This window comes from Lepidochelys kempii, chromosome 15, assembly GCF_965140265.1.
Source record: "Lepidochelys kempii isolate rLepKem1 chromosome 15, rLepKem1.hap2, whole genome shotgun sequence".
In the NCBI taxonomy this organism is placed as follows: Eukaryota; Metazoa; Chordata; order Testudines; family Cheloniidae; genus Lepidochelys; species Lepidochelys kempii.
This window is the reverse complement of record NC_133270.1, coordinates 16,608,835-16,627,668: the sequence shown is the minus strand read 5'-3', so window position 1 is coordinate 16,627,668 and position 18,834 is coordinate 16,608,835. Positions and strand designations below refer to the sequence as shown.

At 41.3% G+C, this 18,834-nt stretch overlaps 1 protein-coding gene across 16 annotated transcripts in view; it reads left to right on the top strand.

The window, feature by feature from the left end:
- ARVCF (ARVCF delta catenin family member) overlaps positions 1-18,834 on the top strand; it is a 543,783-nt gene that overhangs the window by 504,303 nt on the left and 20,646 nt on the right. For 15 of the 16 annotated variants that reach the window (XM_073313189.1, XM_073313188.1, XM_073313184.1 and 12 more), the window contains 6 exons: positions 9,652-9,779; positions 11,450-11,600; positions 12,865-13,057; positions 14,725-14,836; positions 16,519-16,609; positions 17,650-17,703. In XM_073313189.1, the coding sequence (XP_073169290.1) occupies positions 9,652-9,779; positions 11,450-11,600; positions 12,865-13,057; positions 14,725-14,836; positions 16,519-16,609; positions 17,650-17,703 (729 nt within the window). The remainder of the gene's footprint in view (positions 1-9,651; positions 9,780-11,449; positions 11,601-12,864; positions 13,058-14,724; positions 14,837-16,518; positions 16,610-17,649; positions 17,704-18,834) is intronic. The other variant, XM_073313193.1, reaches the window with a different exon arrangement.

Sequence of the window (18,834 nt, the reverse complement as noted above, 5' to 3'; positions counted from 1 at the left end):
CTACCTCTCCTCCCAGTTTAGTGTCATCTGCAAACTTGCTGAGGGTGCAATCCACACCATCCTCCAGATCATTTATGAAGATATTGAACAAAACCGGCCTGAGGACCGACCCTTGGGGCACTCCACTTGATACTGGCTGCAAACTAGACATGGAGCCATTGATCAGTACCCGTTGAGCCCGACAATCTAGCCAACTTTCTATCCACCTTACAGTCCAAGTTAAGCTAACTCAGATTCACTAGGCTGCTTACCCATAGGTATATGGACTCTGCAACACTAACAGTTTCACACAGTGACATAATGTGTGGTCAACATAGCTATGGGAGAAGGAGATGGATTCTACTCTGGCTGAAGCATCATCAGTAGAATTTTTAGGTTCGTTCCATTTACAGTATCTTTCTCTCTTTGCTGGTGATGCAGGGATTAGAAAGAACCCAGCTTGACTTTCAACCTCTAGGGTGGGTTTGCAGCCTTGTCAGTTAGAGGAAAAAGTCTTTACTTGCAAACAGATCATATTTGATGTGCAGTTAATGAAGAGAGAAACCCTAGAATGTCTTTTTATTTTAGAGAGTCCATTTTCAAATAATGACACTTTAAAATTGTTTGTTTTGTAGGCAGTACATTCTTTCCCCCTTCCCCTGAAAATGAAACAAATTTTGCTGCCACTGAGAATTAAAAATCCACAACTTTGGCAAGAAAGAAAGCATTAACATTTGATGTACTGTACTTAAAGAATCCAAGGTCAGACGTGAGTCTTCAAGGACTATTCAGGGAAGAAAGTGATTTACATAAACTGTGCATTTTAGTCATCCAGCCAAAAGACTCAGTGCTAACTTTGGAACTGAAGCAGGGTCAGTTGTTTTGTAGTGATGGTGGGACGTTTTTAAAAGATGACTTACAAATGCTGAATGTATGTATTTCAGCAACACTCCCCCTAACCAGAGTAAAGGGAACCTTCAGCATCTCACCCCTCCCCACACCAACCTCACTGGTCGGAATTTCCCTCTCCTCATGCCCCGCTAAGGGGGACGTCACCCTCCCTTACTGAACTACCGTGTTGGGGACCCTCCGTACTTTTCTCAGTTTCAAGTTCCGCTCTCTTCCTGCTGAATATGCTGATGGGACTACGAGCCCCTAAAGCCTCCCTCTCCTGATTAGTGGGCAGAGAGAGGGTTGTTGCTAAAAGCACTTTGAAGCCAGGAGGCCTCACAATATGCACTGAGCACTAGTGGGCACTCAGAATATTGTTGAACTAACCCACTTCTAATGTTACTTTGCAGGTGTCAGGGTTCCCTCCCCACTCTGAACTCTGGAATGTAGATGTGGGGACCCACATGAAAGACCCCCTAAGATTATTTCTACCAGCTTAGGTTAAAACTTCTCCAAGGCACAAATTCTTGTCCTTGTCCAATATTGCTGCCACCACCAAGTGAGTTAGACAAAGTTTCAGGAAAAGGACCAGTTGGAGTTCCTGTTTCCCCAAAATATCCCCCCAAGCCCCTTCACCCCCTTTCCTGGGGAAGCTTGGGAATGACATACCAACCAAATAGGTAAACAAGGTGAGCACAGACCAGACCCTTGGGTTTTCAGGACACTAAAACCCAATCAGGTTCTTAAAAGCAGAACTTTTTATTATAAAGAAAAAAGTAAAAGAAGCACCTCTGTAAAATCAGGATGGAAGGTAATTTTACAGGGTAATAAGATTTAAAACACAGAGGATTCCCCTCTAGGCAAAACTTCAAAGTTACAAAAAACAGGAATAAACCTCCCTCTTAGCATAGGGAAAATTCACACGCTAAAACAAAAGATAAATCTAATGCATTTCCTTGCTATTACTTACAATTTGTAATCTTAGATGCTTATTTCAGGTAGGGTTTTAGGAGATGTTTTTCCTGCCCTGGTCTCTGTCCCAGAGAGAACACAAACAAACAAAACCTCCCCCCACAGATTTGAAAGGATCTTCTTCCCTTATTGGTCCTTTTGGTCAGGTGCCAACCAGGTTATTTGAGCTTCTTAACCCATTACAGCTAAAGGAGGGATTTTATGCTACCCTTAGCTGTATGTTTATGACAGCAGGTTACTTGGAAAGGGAGAGCAGTATTAGCTTAAAGACTTTGCCTCATGGAAAATGTTGAGTTTCATTGCCACATCTCTTATCTAAATAATGTATACACTCTATATTTTATGTGACTAAAACCAAAACTGAGTGCCTTGTCCTGTGCAGTCTTTTTCTGCTACAAGAGTCTTCTCCCCACCCCTCCCCTCCATATCCCCGTCTAGTTCTGGATGCCTCTCAGTCTGCTTTATATTCAGACTGACTCATTCTCTTGTACTTGCGCTTTTCATTTTCTTGGGTCTCTCTGATATCTTATTCCATACATTCCAATAGCATCCTTTGTGTGTCTATGGCTTTCATGCCAGTATCTCTTTCCAGTGTGGCTATAGGGGGTAAACTGTACAAGAGCTTGCTTAGTGTTAGAAGTGTTGTATGTAACTTACTAAAATGTTCAGTAAAGTCATACACTCTGGTCTTTGTTTTCTATGTAGAAAAGTCCCTTCTTGATTTTCCCTTACGATTTGAATCTCCTGTATCACATTTTTTGGTAGCTCCTTTCTGCATTCTTCAAAGACTATTCTGTCCTTTTCTTCTGGGATCACAATCTGTACTGGATATAGTGCTGTTGATCAGATCTAACCAGTACCTTCTATTGTAAGAATACCACCTATCCTGATATCTATTGCACCTTGAAGTGAAGGCTGTATGGATTATTCAAGACTTTAGTTTTCTCATCTCTCCTTCATATGCTGCAGCATTTTTCTATCCAAAAGGTATCTCTTCTCCCATCCCTCTCCAGCTTGACATTCTGTATTCTACATTGATCTACAGTGAGCTGCATTTTCCATCTATCATTCTAAGCACTTAGCTGTTAGATCTGACTGCATTTGTGCTACCTTAAACTGCTTCCATTCAAAGAAGCTTGCAAATTTATCTTGATATTCAGGTTGCTTTGTGCACCATGTACTGAAGCACAGAATACAAATTGAATGGCACTGATGTGAATTTTATAAAAACGCTAATCATGTTTTCAGTCCTTTTTAAAAATATATATTCTTCAAGGAGATTTTTCTCAAATGATGTAGTGTAGAACAAAGTATCTTGTTGAACTACTGGAATGTTTGCTGCTTATGTCTTTTGAAAGTGCCCCGGGTTCTATTGAAAATGACCATGAACTCTGGTTTTACAACTGTTTAATTCAAAAACAGTGGATTACATGGTTTGTAATGAAGTTACCAGCCCATTGCTGAAATAGGGCAGAAGTCCAAGATTTGCTGAGTTTCTCTTTTTTTTTTATTCTGCAAGAATGTTGGTTTCCATTACTGACATGATTGTTTCCTTTTGGCTCATTTGCCTAGTTGCTTAGGGAACCATTCGCTTTCTCTACAAAGTGTACTTTTCTGTGACCTTGCAGAGGAACAGCAGTTCCAGTTTGGGATTCCTCTTGCACCATCTGGTGGTAGCTATTGCAAAAACACTGTTCGAATTGGCTGACGTAGACACCTCAGAAATGGATAACCATCAAGCTACAGTTAGGTGTTCTTCAAAGATTGATGGACTCACTATATGGCTTTGCCAGGGTCCCATACACCATCTTTGTATGGAGTGTGCTCCTCTTCTTTGAAACTGTGAGTTGGAGTTTATGCAATGATAGAAAATAAACCAGCAATGCTTCTTTTCTGCTCCAATAACCATTCTTAGGGGTGCAGTCTGTCCTCTCAGCACAGCACATATGTGCATCATTTCCCATGCCTATAGGGACAACTAAACTGCTGAATGGATGAGGGAGAGTATGGCAGTCTTGCTCTGAGAATAATCACCTTGGTTTGGGATTATACGAACATGCCAGGGTAATGTACCTACTACAGTCATTTCCACTATTGCCAGAATGTTGTTTGATATGGGTGCAATATGCACATAGGCATAGATAGGTTTCATGGAGGAACTGATCTGTGACTCAGCAACAGTTCTATGCACAAGACCAGGATGTGATTTTTCCCCCCCACCCCCCTCCGGTTCATCTGTTGTGATGAGATAGAAGTGCTGGAAGTTATACCTTCCACTACCATGTGTGGAAAAAGATGCTTTGAGGTGGTCAACAGTGACCCTATAAAGAGGGGACTGGATTGTTCAGAAGTTGGTAGTTGGATTATAGCACCTTCCCCCTTGGGGTTCGCATTGTGACCAAACATTCATTCCGAACTGATGGCTGTTCGGGGACCATGCATGGTGGTGAAATGCACTTTGTAGTCTCCGTCCACATCACAGGAATTACTACTGTTGTTGGCAGTCTTAGCAAAGAGACTGAGGATTGAGAGGGCCATGGAGACTGAATGCCCTCTTGTCCCTCAAGGTGACCCCTCCAAGACAGGGTTGAGGCACATTGGTGAGATAGTGTTGGGAAGCTTGCATTATTTCTGCCTGGTCTGCTACTCTTCTGTGGATAAGGAGAGAACTGTCAGCCTGGCACCTTGAGCGTGCTAGATCCACATAAAATAGACTCCTCTGCCAACTAAGGAACAATATTAACGGACAGAAGAGAAGCTCATCTGGTCCCCCTCAGTTAGGAAGACGGGACTGCAACAATTGTAAAGAGGGGCTGGCACAAGAGAACCTCAGACTCCCCTGAAAAGGGGGACACAAGCCTGGAGAATAGAAATGTTTTAAGGAGGGAAAGGAATATAATTCCTTAGTAGCTGTTTCCATACAATCCCAGTAACTGCCTGGGGGCCTCTATACTCGGTATGAATGCTTGAGGACCACAATGGCCATGTCACCTGACGTTTCTCCTACCTCCTTAAAACGCCAAAAAAAAAAAAAAAACCAACAGCCAGTTAACTGACTTCTGTACCTTGTTTTTGGCAATGAAAAGGGTATAGATAAATTTAACTCATGCTTTTCCAGGAAAAAGCTATCTAAGTTCTGGTTCAACACAGCTCTTAAGCACATGCATAAATCTGTTTACTTCAGTGGGATTTAAATATATGCTTCAGCGCTTGCTGAATTGGGGCCATAATTCAAATGACCTTTTAAAGAAGCAAAAGAAAAGCAATTGACATTTTTTTCTTGTTGACTCATTACCAGCTTTAATGATCCTCTTCTTTTTTAGCTCCATTTTTAAAATGGATATAGGCAATTATCCATATATTACACAAGTACCTGGAAAAATAATTAAGATAATCTTGAAATTCAGGAAATCGGTTTAGAAGAGAAGCAGGTGCTTAATGGAGGTGAGACCAGCTGTGCTTCTCGGGACTCTGCAAAAATACTTCAGGGGAAAAAATGTGTGAGGCCTCCACACAGCACTGGAAGGAAATTACAATAATTCAGACAAAATCTATCCTCTGAGTAGCAGAACTGGCTTCTGAGGGACAAAAACTGGAGAAAATAGAAAAGTTTTTTTCAAGTGAAAATAATGTTTAAGAAAAGAGTGAGGTTGAGGAAAATCCTTCAGGCAGAGTGGTGGCATTAGCAATACAAGGCTCTCATCTTTGCTAATGTGCATCAACTCACGAAGGGCACTCATACTAGTCCTGTTTCAGCAATCCCCCTCATCCTACAAGGCTAGCCAAGCTGGTATGGGAGGGCCTTAGAATAAGCAGTAACGGGCAGGAGAATAAAAATATGAGGGGAGGGGGTTAATTGGGGGGGGTATCATTCACCAAATTGTCTGTAAGTCATTGCACCCCGAGCAGAAATGTACTGGTAATTAATAAAGGAAGTGCAGAAAACTAGACAGAAAAAAAAGGCGGGGGAGGGATGCTCCTACACTCATGCTGGAAATACAGGGAAACAAGCAGGAAAAACAGGAGGCTCTCATGCATGAGGACCAGTAATGACAGAGGCATGGTGGGACACACGTGAGTGGAATGCAAATATCTAAAGGCAGGTTCTGTCTGCAGTAGGTAGGATGTGGAGGGGGGAAATGGAGGTGATGTGGTTACCGTGTATCAATAATACCATGTATCAATAATATAATAATCACTAATGTGAAGAGATGAGGAAGATGAAAGTGTCTGTGTTCAGATAAAGGATACAAAACCTGGCATTGATGATGAGGATAAATTATAAGCTATGTAACTAGAGAGCAGGGGAAGATGAACCTCTCCTGGAAGTGTTTCCAAAAATGTCAAAGTTATGACTGCATCTAAAGCAGTGTTCTTAAGTGGACACTGACTGAAGAATTGCCAACTATTTAACCACAGACCACTATGAGCTCCTATACAGACCTGATATCCCTCTTACAATAATGTTTTGTGTGTTGTAACACTATCTTTATCCTTCTGGCTTGTCTGATGTATGTTTAAAGTTAAAATTTCCATAAAAAGATTATCGAAGGTGTCAAAATTCCAATAAATGATCAGTAAGAGAGTTTAATTCCGGAGATTAGCTAATGGAAAAAAGGATACAATCCACATATTGTCAAAGAATATTTTTACTTGATGTCAGAGAGTTCCCTATTTCAAACGTGGAAACAGCAATACAAGGTCTGGCACGAGGGCAGTGGGGAATTGGGGGTGGAGTGGTCACAAATTTAGTGAATTTGTGGTGCAAATGAATTCTAGAAAGTCACAATAGCAATGAAGTTCTTTTCCCTGCTATAGCAGATTGTATCCACACACCAGTTAGTTAACCTCACAACACTCCCATGAGCTGAGTGTTTTCCTCTTTTATAATTGGGGAAACAAAGGCACAGAATGGTTGAGTGACTTGCATAAGGTTAGTCATTCAGTGTTAGTGGTTCTATTCTTGACAAATCCTGGCTTTCCCAGCCTCCTGCTCTAGCCATTCAGTGATACTGCATCCTATTAGGACATTACCTCTCTGAAAGGATTGAAGTGACATTTAGTGAGCAGTGTAAAATCAGCTGTGGTACGAAGTATAATGTATAGAGAGAAAAAAGAGGTAAGAATTTATGCAGTATAAGAGATGAAAGACCAACAAGACCAATAGAATTTAAAAATACGAGGAAGATTTTTTTTAAAAAAAAAGTGGTTGAAAAGAAGGTAGTAAAAGACCTGGAATATGAAAAAGGATGATCGTCTTTGGGAAGTGGGTAATTGTAGTGATTGGAGGAAATAGATATAAGGCATGCAAGAATAAAATAAGGGAAGCTAAAAAGAAATATTCCTGTCTAGGGCAGTCAAAGGAGAGAAGAAAGAGTTCTATAAATACACCGAGAGAGATACTAGGGGAAAATACAAAAAGCTATTAGTGACTAGGGGAACAGTTGAAAGAGAACTCCAAAATGCCTAATATTTTAAATAGCTATTTTTTGCTTAGCCTCCAATAAAAAAGGGAATGATATCGCAGAAATGGGAGAACTTGGGACCAGGAAGCAAGGGACTTATTTGAGACAAGAATGATGCTGGAATCAGGGCTTGCCCCCCGGGCAGGTACACACTTGTCCATGGAACAAATAATGGTCACTGGTTGCTTCAAACCTAGTTTCAGACAAAGAACAGGTGAATCCTTCAGTGGTTTAAAACAATGTCAGAGCAGCCTGGGGTGCAAGTGAAATGCTCAAAAATGTAAAATAAAAAATAAAAGCACATCCAAGCTTTTTATTAAAGCATGGAGCCTAATGTCTAGACCTTGCTATCAGTATGGAGCAAAGGCGGCTTCTCGGGCTGCCACTGAAGGAAATAAAAAAACAAAAATGTTGAAATTTAGCTCCTCATTGCTGATTGGGATACACATTCAATCTGATCAGCTGTTAACTTGAGTAGATTCACTAGAAGCAAATGAAAAAACTAAACAACCGGTAAAGAACATAGTGGAGGTACAAAAGGAACACACTTCACCCTTCCCTGTCAACCATTTGGGTCCCACTGGCTTTGGAATCTGCTTGGTCTGCAATAGTCCAAATCTCATTCTTTTTTCCCTGGCACTTTTGTGGAGTAGGGGTGGGGAGAGGAGGTAAAATTTAAGGGTGGGGGATTATTTCCTGGCTTGCTGGTGGAGAATTGTGCTGGTGCTATATTTGTTACATGGAAACAGTGCCCTTTCTAGCATTTGTATGAATCTAAATAGATTCAGCATGTTTATGCCAGGACTTAATTGTCCCTTTGTCTGTTCTGCACCGTTGTGCTACCTCTCATGTTGTTCATAACACCATGAATGTGTCCCAACCTGCCCTTGTGGTGAACTCTTGAAAAGCAACCTAGTCCGTGTAGTTGGAAAGCTTTACACAGAACATCTTCCTTTCCATGTTTACTCCAGTAGACCCCCTCTTTAGTGTATTGTATCATCCCCATGCTTACCAAAGCACTTCGGGGCATGGATTTTTTTCTCTGATGTATATTCCATGTACAGTGTCACTCTCCATTGACATTGCATTGGGTTGGCAAGTCCTTTGTACTGGTTACTTGCATAATCTCCTGTCATTAATGTCATGTATCATCCCCACTTGACGACTAGATCTTGGGAGATGGAGAAGAGAAACAGCCTCAAACTACATGACTGCCTATTCCTGACTCATAAATAAGCAATAATATAATATGAATGTGCGACATAAAAGCCTGTCACTATAGTGAAACATACTCTTAACAATACTACCATAGACAAAAAACACCTGTGATCCTCAGATTTCAATGGGTGCTTATACAAACATCAGTTCATGTAATTAGCATGACAAAACCACTCTAAAGTAAATAAACATCATCCATGTTGTACAGCACCTAGCACCGGGGGGGGGGTGCAGGTTCATGATTAGGGCTCCTAGGCGCTACAGTAGTACACACCGTGTATCATAATAACTGTATAAATGAAGACACTGAAGTTACTATCAATAACTTGCCCAAGATCACTTGGGAAGTCTGTGGCAGAACTGGAAATAGATTCCAAATCTTTTTAACTGATTCCAAATCTTCAAGTCCTGTGCTTTACCTAGCAAACTGATGTACTAACTCTGGGAATATTCTTTTAAAGAGTGTTCCATCTACCACAGCCTCTAGATTTAATACAATGCTTGTATATCTCTTCATATCATAATTGAACCAAAATTATTCAGTTGTATTTCTCTCCCACTTTCCAGTTGATGATTCTCATCAATCCAACTTTCCATGGCCACCTTTCAGCAGGCAGGCATGGGAGAGGGGTATATGGTATGATCATGCTGTACACTCCGACTTTGGGCATTATTAATCATGCCTAGAAAGTGACTGAAATTGAGTGTACAAAGCAGTGCAAATTGAATTCACACCCAGCTTAGCAATGCAGGTCTGAATTTGTGCAAACAGACCCAACCTCGTGTCACCCGGCTGTGAATACACATGCTCAGTGTGATTAAATATATGGAATCAGAATAACACAAAGACTTCTAAATGTTCAGTGGTGAGGTGGGATCTCCTTCCTGAAAATGAGCAGAGTGAATTTGTGTGCAGGGGCTCTCAAAATTGCGGAGTTAATATGTCCTACTGAGTTCCAGCATGCGCCACTTTCAGCAGGTGGGAATAGAATAAACTGGGTTTAACTGAAATCCTTATCCTTACTCTGCCAGTGTAGTGTGTTCTGACATGTTTCTCATACGTGTTGAAATAAAGACGTGTCAAATATTGATCCATATGTTGCCTCTCCTGTTTTTCCCCCTTCAGGCTTTGAACTGCTCTACCAGCCAGAGGTGGTCCGGCTCTACCTCTCGATCCTCACTGAAAGCCAGAACTTCAACACTTTGGAAGCTGCAGCAGGTGCTTTGCAGAATCTCAGTGCTGGAAACTGGACAGTGAGTCTAGCCTTTTCTTTTGCTTAATCCTAGTCAGAAATTGGTACATTGAAATTCCCTTTAAGCCCTCTAGGTCTGATGTCACTTGATAGCTGGCAAATTGCACTCTGTTACTTTTCTTTTGTGAATCTCTTTTGGAAGAGTTTTAGCTTTTGGTTTGAACAAAGTCTAAATTATTAGCTTTTAGAAAAGGTTTCAGTGTTACACAGAAGTATTTTAAAAATAAAATAGACTTCCATGTATACTTCTGCTGAAATATTCATCAGAGACGTGATCCCGAAGGTTAACAAGCAATGCTAGTCTAAAGTTAAAGAACAAACTCTGTCTCCTTCAGACAGACTAGAATCTCCCCTTTGTGGTATCTGGGTAGAGTTGTCAAGTGCCTAATGATTTTTGAATTTCAGTGAGACTTAGGTGGTAAGTCACTTAGACATTTTTGAAAATTTCACCTTCTGTTTTCACCTGTAAACAGGGAGGCATGAACTCCAAAAAGCCAAACTGGCATCTTTCTAATGTCACTCAAGCAATGTTGGAGATAAGACAGACACTGACAAAACAGAAGTAGAATTGCTTAATTCTGTTGATTCTCCAGTTGTTCTGACATTTCTCATCTTTCCTGTTGTCAGATAAGCTAGATGCCTGGAAGTTCTGTTTGGAATTCGCAAACAGTGTTTGTGAATATTGGCAACTTGCAAAATTGTCATGAGAATTTACTAGGCCAGGCACAAAATCTCCTCTCCCTCTTTACCATGCTGATCGATGGTAACAGATAAAAACTGATGCTCTGGGGAATAAACAACTATTCACTTGCCCCAGGCAAATAGAATTTTGTATGGCTGGAGTGTTGTCATTGCGGTTAAAGGGAATGCAAATCTTAAAATGAGCAAGTGTTACTTTTTAGACCACTTATCTGCTGCTGCTTTCATTTGTGGGTTTCTTCAGCAGTGCTTGTTTTTAGAGCTGGGTAACCATATTTACCCCAGGATTGGGTATTGTCCTGATTCATCAGATAACACTGGGAGTCGCATCTCAAAATTGCCACCAAAGCCTTCCTGTAAACCCCCCCGTCCCTCTACAGTGATCAGTCCACTCTTAGCAAAGAATACTGGAATGTCTCTGGACATGACAAAGTGAGGTCATCCACAGCAACTACAAGTCTGCGAAGAGTAAGGTGCTTTTCCCCACTCTAATTTGAACAGGAAGACGCTTTTTAAAATACAAGTATTTACAAACATGCATGAAACAATAGAAACAAGTAATTTTTTTAAAAGATAACAGGAGCTGTACATGTCTTGCTCTTCCCTCTAAGTGACCTCTTTTCTGATGGAGAGGAATAAATTTTCCATTGAGGCATATATAGTAGCCTATACTCTTCCTCTGCTGCTCTTAAATTTTATAGAACAGATGATATTTCTTCCCCAGCCCCCCCGCCAGCTATAAGATGAAATACTATCTACCTCCTTTTCGTGCTTGGTGCACAATAGACTTGGATGGTGGGATAAGTCACAGATATGTTGCCATGCAGAGTATAAGGAAGTACTGTTTGCATAAGGGAAAATTCTTCAATTTCATGCTGGAAAAAATCAGACCCCAACACTGAAAGAAATGCAGGAAAATGTGTCTCTAAATTCACAATGTTGTGTGTTGCTTTTCTTCCTGTGTGCTCACAGTGGTCCACGTACATCCGTGCAACAGTGCGAAAGGAGAGAGGCTTACCAGTCCTCGTTGAGCTTCTCCAGTCTGACTCTGACAAGGTTGTGAGAGCTGTGTCAATTGCCCTGAGGAATCTCTCTATGGATCGTCGCAATAAGGATCTCATAGGTACCTTCTGAGCTTCTCTTACAGGAATGTGACCCCATAAACACATGGGCACTGTAAAATTGTTTAGGCTTTTGTCAAGTATTGAAGCTGAGGTTTATTCTGCATACAAATTCCATTTGCGTTATATAGGAGTCTTGTGCATGCCCCAAGTGAAGAATTGCCATTTGAAAATTAAGTTTCAGCCCATCCAGTTTCCATACATGCACATAGTGTGATTTAATGGAAATGAATCTTTACTTTGCAGTAGATCTCAAAATAATTTGCAAAAATATAAAGGCTTTTTGATTTGATATGATTCCCCCTCTGGCCCCCTTTGCTCTGTCAATGAACGCTGCCTCACCCCTCCCACTTCCAGCCTTTTACCTTCTCCTGTGCTATCCCCTGTGTCGAGAAGCCCGGTACCCAAGTGCTCTCCATTCAGATCATCACCCTTAAAACTCAGCTTCTCTGCAATGCTCCCCAACTCTAATCCACATTAGCAAAAATGCACTCACTACTCATTAAATGGAAGTGGCAGAAGCTGAGCTCCAAATTAAAGCCTTTGTGTGGGTCTCCCAGTATATTTCCTGGGCAATTTTCCCGATCTGTTTAAACTGTAACCTCACCAAGCAAGAAAATGTTTGTGCTGCATACAGAGCACAGATGCTGATGCTTAATCAATACAAATCTCCAATTCTACTTTAATACGCCTACGTTTCATAAAAACCACGTCCAGTGTAGAGCTGTAGCTACCAAATGGTACAAACACACATCTGAGAGTAATGGGCCCAGGACACCGAGGCTTTACTTCAGTGCTGCCGAGCATGAAGGCCAAATGGACGTTCTTACCTTTCAGGGGAAGGTTAATATATGCACTGTTGCATACCTTGCCCCTGCAGACCTCTTACAAGGCTACGCTGAGTAAGTGTTGTGTGCGTGCATTAGCATTAATACGTTAGCCTCAGTTTATGAATGCTTGTTTGCCTCAGGCACAGCAAAGTGTGATGTATTGGCTGTGAAATTCTCAATAAATGTGTCAAACTTTTTTGCCTCTGATACCTGTAGTATTGATTATGCAGAATGAGTTTGCTTTAGATATCAGTTCTCAAACATCTTGAGAAAGTTAATGATAAATGCAGTATGAAATAGCCTTGAGATTCAAGGAAATTACATTAGAAAATCTTTAGACTTTGGGAACTTCCTTATATTTTAGCTTTCAGGACAGGAAGCTGTTTCTTGAAATGATTATTGGGTCTGGCTAATGGTAGCTCTTCCCCTTATCTAGGTAGTTATGCCATGGGTGAACTGGTAAGAAATTTGCCTAGCAGACAGCAGAGATCCGCTAAAAACCTGGAAGAGGATACAGTGGTTGCAGTCTTGAATACCATCCATGAAATCATTACTGACAGTTCAGAAAATGCAAGGTCCCTGATCCAGACACAGGGCATTCAGAAGCTGGTAGCTATCAGCAAGTCAAGGTAGGTTTCTTACTAGAATAGAAAACAAAGTAAAGAGGATACTGTACGAACCCCACTGTGATGCTTTGTGATGGTGCCCAGACATCTTGACCTTTCAGATGTGTAACTGAAGCACTTAAAACATGTAATAAAAACAAATCCTACATCAGTGACTTTAATGGGTTCATAGAATATCAGGGTTGGAAGGGACCTCAGGAGGTCATCTAGTCCAACCCCCTGCTCAAAGCAGGACCAGTCCCCAATTTTTGCCCCAGATCCCTAAATGGCCCCCTCAAGGATTGAACTCGCAATCCTGGGTTTAGCAGGCCAATGCTCAAACCACTGAGCTATCCCTCCCCTCCCACCCGAGTCAGGTCGGGTTGGGTTGGGTTGGGTGATAAAATCAGTAAGATAAAAAGTTCTGTCATTTCAGGGTACAATCTCTCTTTGTTTTATTTATGCCTTAGCATTATGCATGCATTTATCAGACATCATTTGCAGTGAAGCTGAGACCTGTGTTTGCAAAGCAGGAGACCTTTATCCTGTGACATTCCATTCCTGAAATGCCAATGATGCAACTTTATTTCTGTTAAAAGAAATGGTTAATGATCTGCAGTGATCATTCTGTCTGAAGGACAACAGTAATAATTGAAATGACGATTTGTACCATGTAGCCCTGTTGAAAAGCTGTATCCTGATTGGAGAAGGGCTTCCTTCTGTACTTCAGCCAATTAGAAATGAGCTCATTCACAAGTGCCTTTTCAACAAACTGTTGAGAGGCTGGCTGGAGATTTCTTTAGCCTTTGCCTTTTCATCAGTAAGGCCTTGTCTACATAGTGCTTTAGTCCACATCAGAGGGGTATAAATTTGAATTTGTGCTAGTGTGTCACTCACTAACTGGCCCGTGTGGACTGCGCCGGCATGCACTAAAAGTGCCCTACTGTTGGTGGTGTTGTCACAGTCGGGAACTTTGTGTGCAGCAGCACAGTCCCCGCAGCCCAGTTAGTGCACAACCTGCTAATGCAAACTAAAATTTGCACCCCTCGGTGCAGACAAAAGCACCATGTAGACAAGCCCTAAGTAAGAGTCAGCCAGAAAATGAAAGGAAAATGCTTTTCAGGTGAGAATTAGTTTTGTTTGTTGTTTGATCCTCATTGTCCTGTGGGGTGTGTTTCAAACCACTGGTTGATTTCAGCTAAATTCAGTTTTTTATATATACTCGGACCAAAATTTTGAAAAGTGGCCTCTGGATTCCCAACTTTAGACATTAAGTTCTTGTTTTCCAGAAGTGATTGAGTATTGATTTCTTTGGCAGTTTTGGGTGCTCAGCACTTCTGCTTTGATCTATATAAATGCCTGTTGAAATCCACTAGGCAAAAGGACAATGTTATCCAACTGGCCTCTGTACCTGCACACTATGCATATGAAAATCAGACATCTGCATATTTAACTACCTCTTGCTTATGTAGCTGTCTCTTGTCTGAGCAACTGTATGTTTACACATGCAGGTAGATGGACCCACATTAATAGAAGCCACTATAGAATTGGGCCCAAAGAATGTATTTTTACAGTGTCACATATTGCATTGCTTCTTGAGAAATAACAGACCTGCTAGGAAGTTATGGGTTTTAGCGTAAATGAGTTTGCATTCCTAATGTTTGAGGCTCTAATTTTGTCTCACAAATTAGCCAGTCCCCCAGGGAAACAAAGGCAGCATCTCATGTTCTTCAGATGGTCTGGAGCTACAAAGAGCTACGAAGTGTCCTACAGAAGGATGGATGGAACAAATCCCATTTCCAGGTAAAGATGCAGAGTCCTAGTCCAGATCAGTGGTCACAGAAAGCCCCATGAAGGTGTTTTATCCTTCACTCCATGTTGAGGCCCTACTCCCACTAATGACAATGGCAGGTAGACCAAGAACTCTAAGTTGGTGTTTTCCAGTGATACCATAATTTTACTATAATTGTTTTATCATAAATACAGTTACTGGGTGCATATCTAGAAGATCTGTGGCATGTGCCTTCCACATTTTAGGGGTTATTCCACTTTAGATGTACCAAGTCTAATCCCTACAAATATACATTGCATCAAGGAAAGACTTGGCCCATTTTTGTATGTTGCTGCTGCCTTGGGACATAGTCCATGTAGCGTGTTGGGCATCTGACTGTTTTTTATGTGAAGCTGCTGCTACTTCCTTTATCTGAAAAGTAACTGGCTTTCACTGTGGCCTGTAAAGAAGCTACTGGCTTGCCCAACCAGGTGATGACAGAAGGAGGAATCGTCAGCAAAACTTCAGAGAAATGAAAAATATCCAGAATCACAAATTAGATTCCAGGCGAAGATCAGTTTATCAAGAGGGGATGGAGTGTGAACAGGTTTCCATACATTTTGTTCAAGTTATAACTTTTTTAGAAAATTCGTTTTACTTCTTACTCTGTTTGCAGCAGCTTCTCAGAACATAAGAACGGCTACACTGGGTCATATCAATGGTCCATCTAGCCCAGTATCCTGTCTTCCGACAGTGGCCAATGCCAGGTGCTTCAAAGGGAATGAACAGAACAGGGCAATTATCAAGTGATTCATCCCCTGTCGTCCAGTCCCAGCATCTGGAAATCAGATCCCTAGGGACACCCAGAGCTCGGGGTTGCATCCCTGACTGTCTTGGCTAGTAGCCATTGATGTACCTATCCTCCATGAATGTATCTAATTATTTTTTTGAACCCAGTTATGGTTTTGGTCTTCACAACATCTCCTGGCAATGAGTTCCACATGTTGACTATGCGTTATGTGAAGTAGTACCTCCTTTTGTTTGTATTTAAACCTGCTGTCTGTTCATTTCATTGGTTGACCCCTGGTTCTTGTGTTATGTGAAGGGGTAAATAACACTTCTTTAGTCACTTTCTCCACACCAGTCATGATTTTATAGACCTGTATCATATCCCCCCTTAGTCATTTATTTTCAAAGCTGAATAGTCCGTCTTGTTAATTTCTCCTCATATGGAAGCTGTTTCATACCTTTCATCATTTTTGTTGCCCTTCTCTGTACCTTTTCCAGTTCTATTACATCTCTTTTGAGATGGGATGATCAGAACTATGCACAGTGTTCAAGGTGTGGGCATACCATTTATTTATTAGTAGCATTGTATTTTCTGTCATCTTAGCTATCCCTTTCCTAACGGTTCCTAGCATTGTTAACTTTTTTGACTGCCATTGTACATTGAGTGGATGTTTTCAGAGAACTATCTACAATGACTATAAGATCTTTCTTGAGAGGTAACAACTAATGTAGACCCCCTTCCTTTTGTATGTATTGTTGGGATTATGTTTTCCAACGTGCATTACTTCGCATTTGTCAACAATGAATTTCATCTGCCATTTTGTTTCCTAGTCACCCAGTGTTGTGAGATCCCTTTGTAACTCTTCGCAGTCTGCTTTGGACTTAACTACCTTGAGTACCTTTACTCTTCCATTTTGTCTTCTAGTCTGTCTCTGCAGCACCAAAGGGACCCAAAGGTACATCTGGCAAGTCTGGCTATGACGACAGTACTCTGCCGCTGGTGGATAAAAGCCAAGGTCAGTTCTGCTCATTGGTGTGGGCCATAATGATTTTCCTTTTGCTATTTGCCATGTCTGTTAAGTGTATTTCTCAAATTGGATAAATATCAGTTATCACTTTTTTTATGGTGCCTTTCATCCAAAGATCCTGAAGCAATTGACATTACAGACTATATAGACAATGATCACTTCCACTGCATGAAATGTATGATACCCAGTTCAAGATGAAAAGTTCAGTTGGAGCTTATAGGGAGTATTTTAGATAGGCATGAAGTAACTACCCAGCAGGAATTTAGCCAAGGAGCAGGCTAACTATTGTGGTAAGTCGATGGTATTTGTACTAACCACAAGTCATCAGATCTTGGTGTTATATCTCATGCAAAGGGCATCACCTCCAGCAATGCCCTGGGACGTTTGTTCAATGCTGATTTATTTGACGTACCCTCTGTTGAATCACCAGCCCTGTTTCCTGTGTCACTTAGCTTTGCAGTGGAGGTATTCTATCCAAGTTCTGACCCAGACCCAACTGTGCTTAGTTTGTCAGATTTGACAAAAATCACACCAATGGTTCCAGGGCTCCAGGCCATGTTGATTTCCTTAGTCTTTTAATTTTGATCATGATGGAAATAGAAACCAATGTTAAAATTACCCTCTCGAGGCCTTTGATCGCCTACTGATTGCTCTTGTCTCTGGGCAAAGAAGGGAACCTCATCCCATCTTGGATGGGTACAGAGATAAATTCTAGAAAGTATAGGTGGTTCAGAGGGGCACCGAGTTGGTGGCATCCTTTGGATAGAGGAATGTATGTGATTCAGAGCCATGGCATGAGGGAGATCAGTTGAGTGTGCTCTTTGGGGGCCTAACTCAGAATCTTTCTTCGTGAATTATCAGAACCTTAATATCGTTTCATTATAGCCTCTTGTGTCCTCATTATAGCATCTTGAGTGCAATAAATCATTGTCTCCTCTACTGCCTCCAGCCCTGTGATTAATCCCAGTCTGCTCTGTTTTCATGTCAGGAAGCATGGTACGACTAGTTTCAATGCTTCTGTTTTGTAGATAATGAGAAGGCTGGAAGTCGTGATATGATTCCTCTGGATGAACTTGGTCCAGGTAAATGCAGTCCCGGCTCAACCCCCTGTCTATTTCAATAGAGCACACTGTCACTCACGAGAAAGTTCAGCGCTTTTTCTGGGAGGTATTCTTTCATGTGGATAAAGCTGACATTTAAAAACAGAACTTTTCCTTCCAAAAGATCAGTTGTCTGTTTTTTTTAAAATGCGTATACTGCATATATGCTGGGATCCCCACTACTTTTTAACCAGATCATGTAAATATACTGAGAGCTTCCTGCATTTTAATCTCTTTGCTTTGAAGTGGTTGCATCCTGGAGTGAGAGATTCAAAAGCCATCAGATTTCAATTATTGCTTTTTTTAAAAAATGGGACACTACTTTTGTGAGCTTTAAATCTACTTAAATATCATATTCTGTCTGAAAATGTTTTTCCTGCTGTTCTTACAGGTTAGCACAAAAAATGACCCTACTTGAAAGAGGCTAGGGGAAAGAAGTACTTTATTGTTCAGTCTGTAATTATTGTCACTGTTTTCCTGAATTCAGTGAGAGAGTTAGTCAGCCCTGCTGCCTATATGGATCTTTCACACAAGAGAGGAAAGAGAAACATTTTTAAAAAATAGGAATACATGATTGTAAAAATCTGCCATGAGTGATAGGAATGGTGCCGGGGTTTTCTGTATAAAAGTAGAGCTTAACAGAAGGTGAACATGATCGAGCCAACAACTTTAAACTGTTCCTCATTGGCTCAGTGGGAGTTCTGCCTGGGTGAAGATAGAACATAATCTGAGCACAGAATTACAGAACTGGCTCTGCGTGTGCGTGAAAACTGGGACGAAGAAATAACCCTCCATTCTTCCTTCCATATATGAAATGCAGGCTATGAGAAAGTAATGACTTCTCCTCGTCTTATCAGTTCCCCCAGTCCATCAAGGGGATCTCTTGAAAGCCAGGCAGAATGGCTTAATTTTCCCAATACAAGTTATGGGAATGGCTCCCTTTCACCAGACTTCTCTGGAGCCTCTTTTGGGTTTGAGGCTTGCATGGCAGTGAAGAACAAGATGCTGCAGGCCATAGCACAATCCACGCGATCCGTCTCAATAACACTGGCATTACTGTGTGGTGTGCAGTCAATTGACGCAGTGGGCATCAGCTGCCTTGCTCATGGCAAC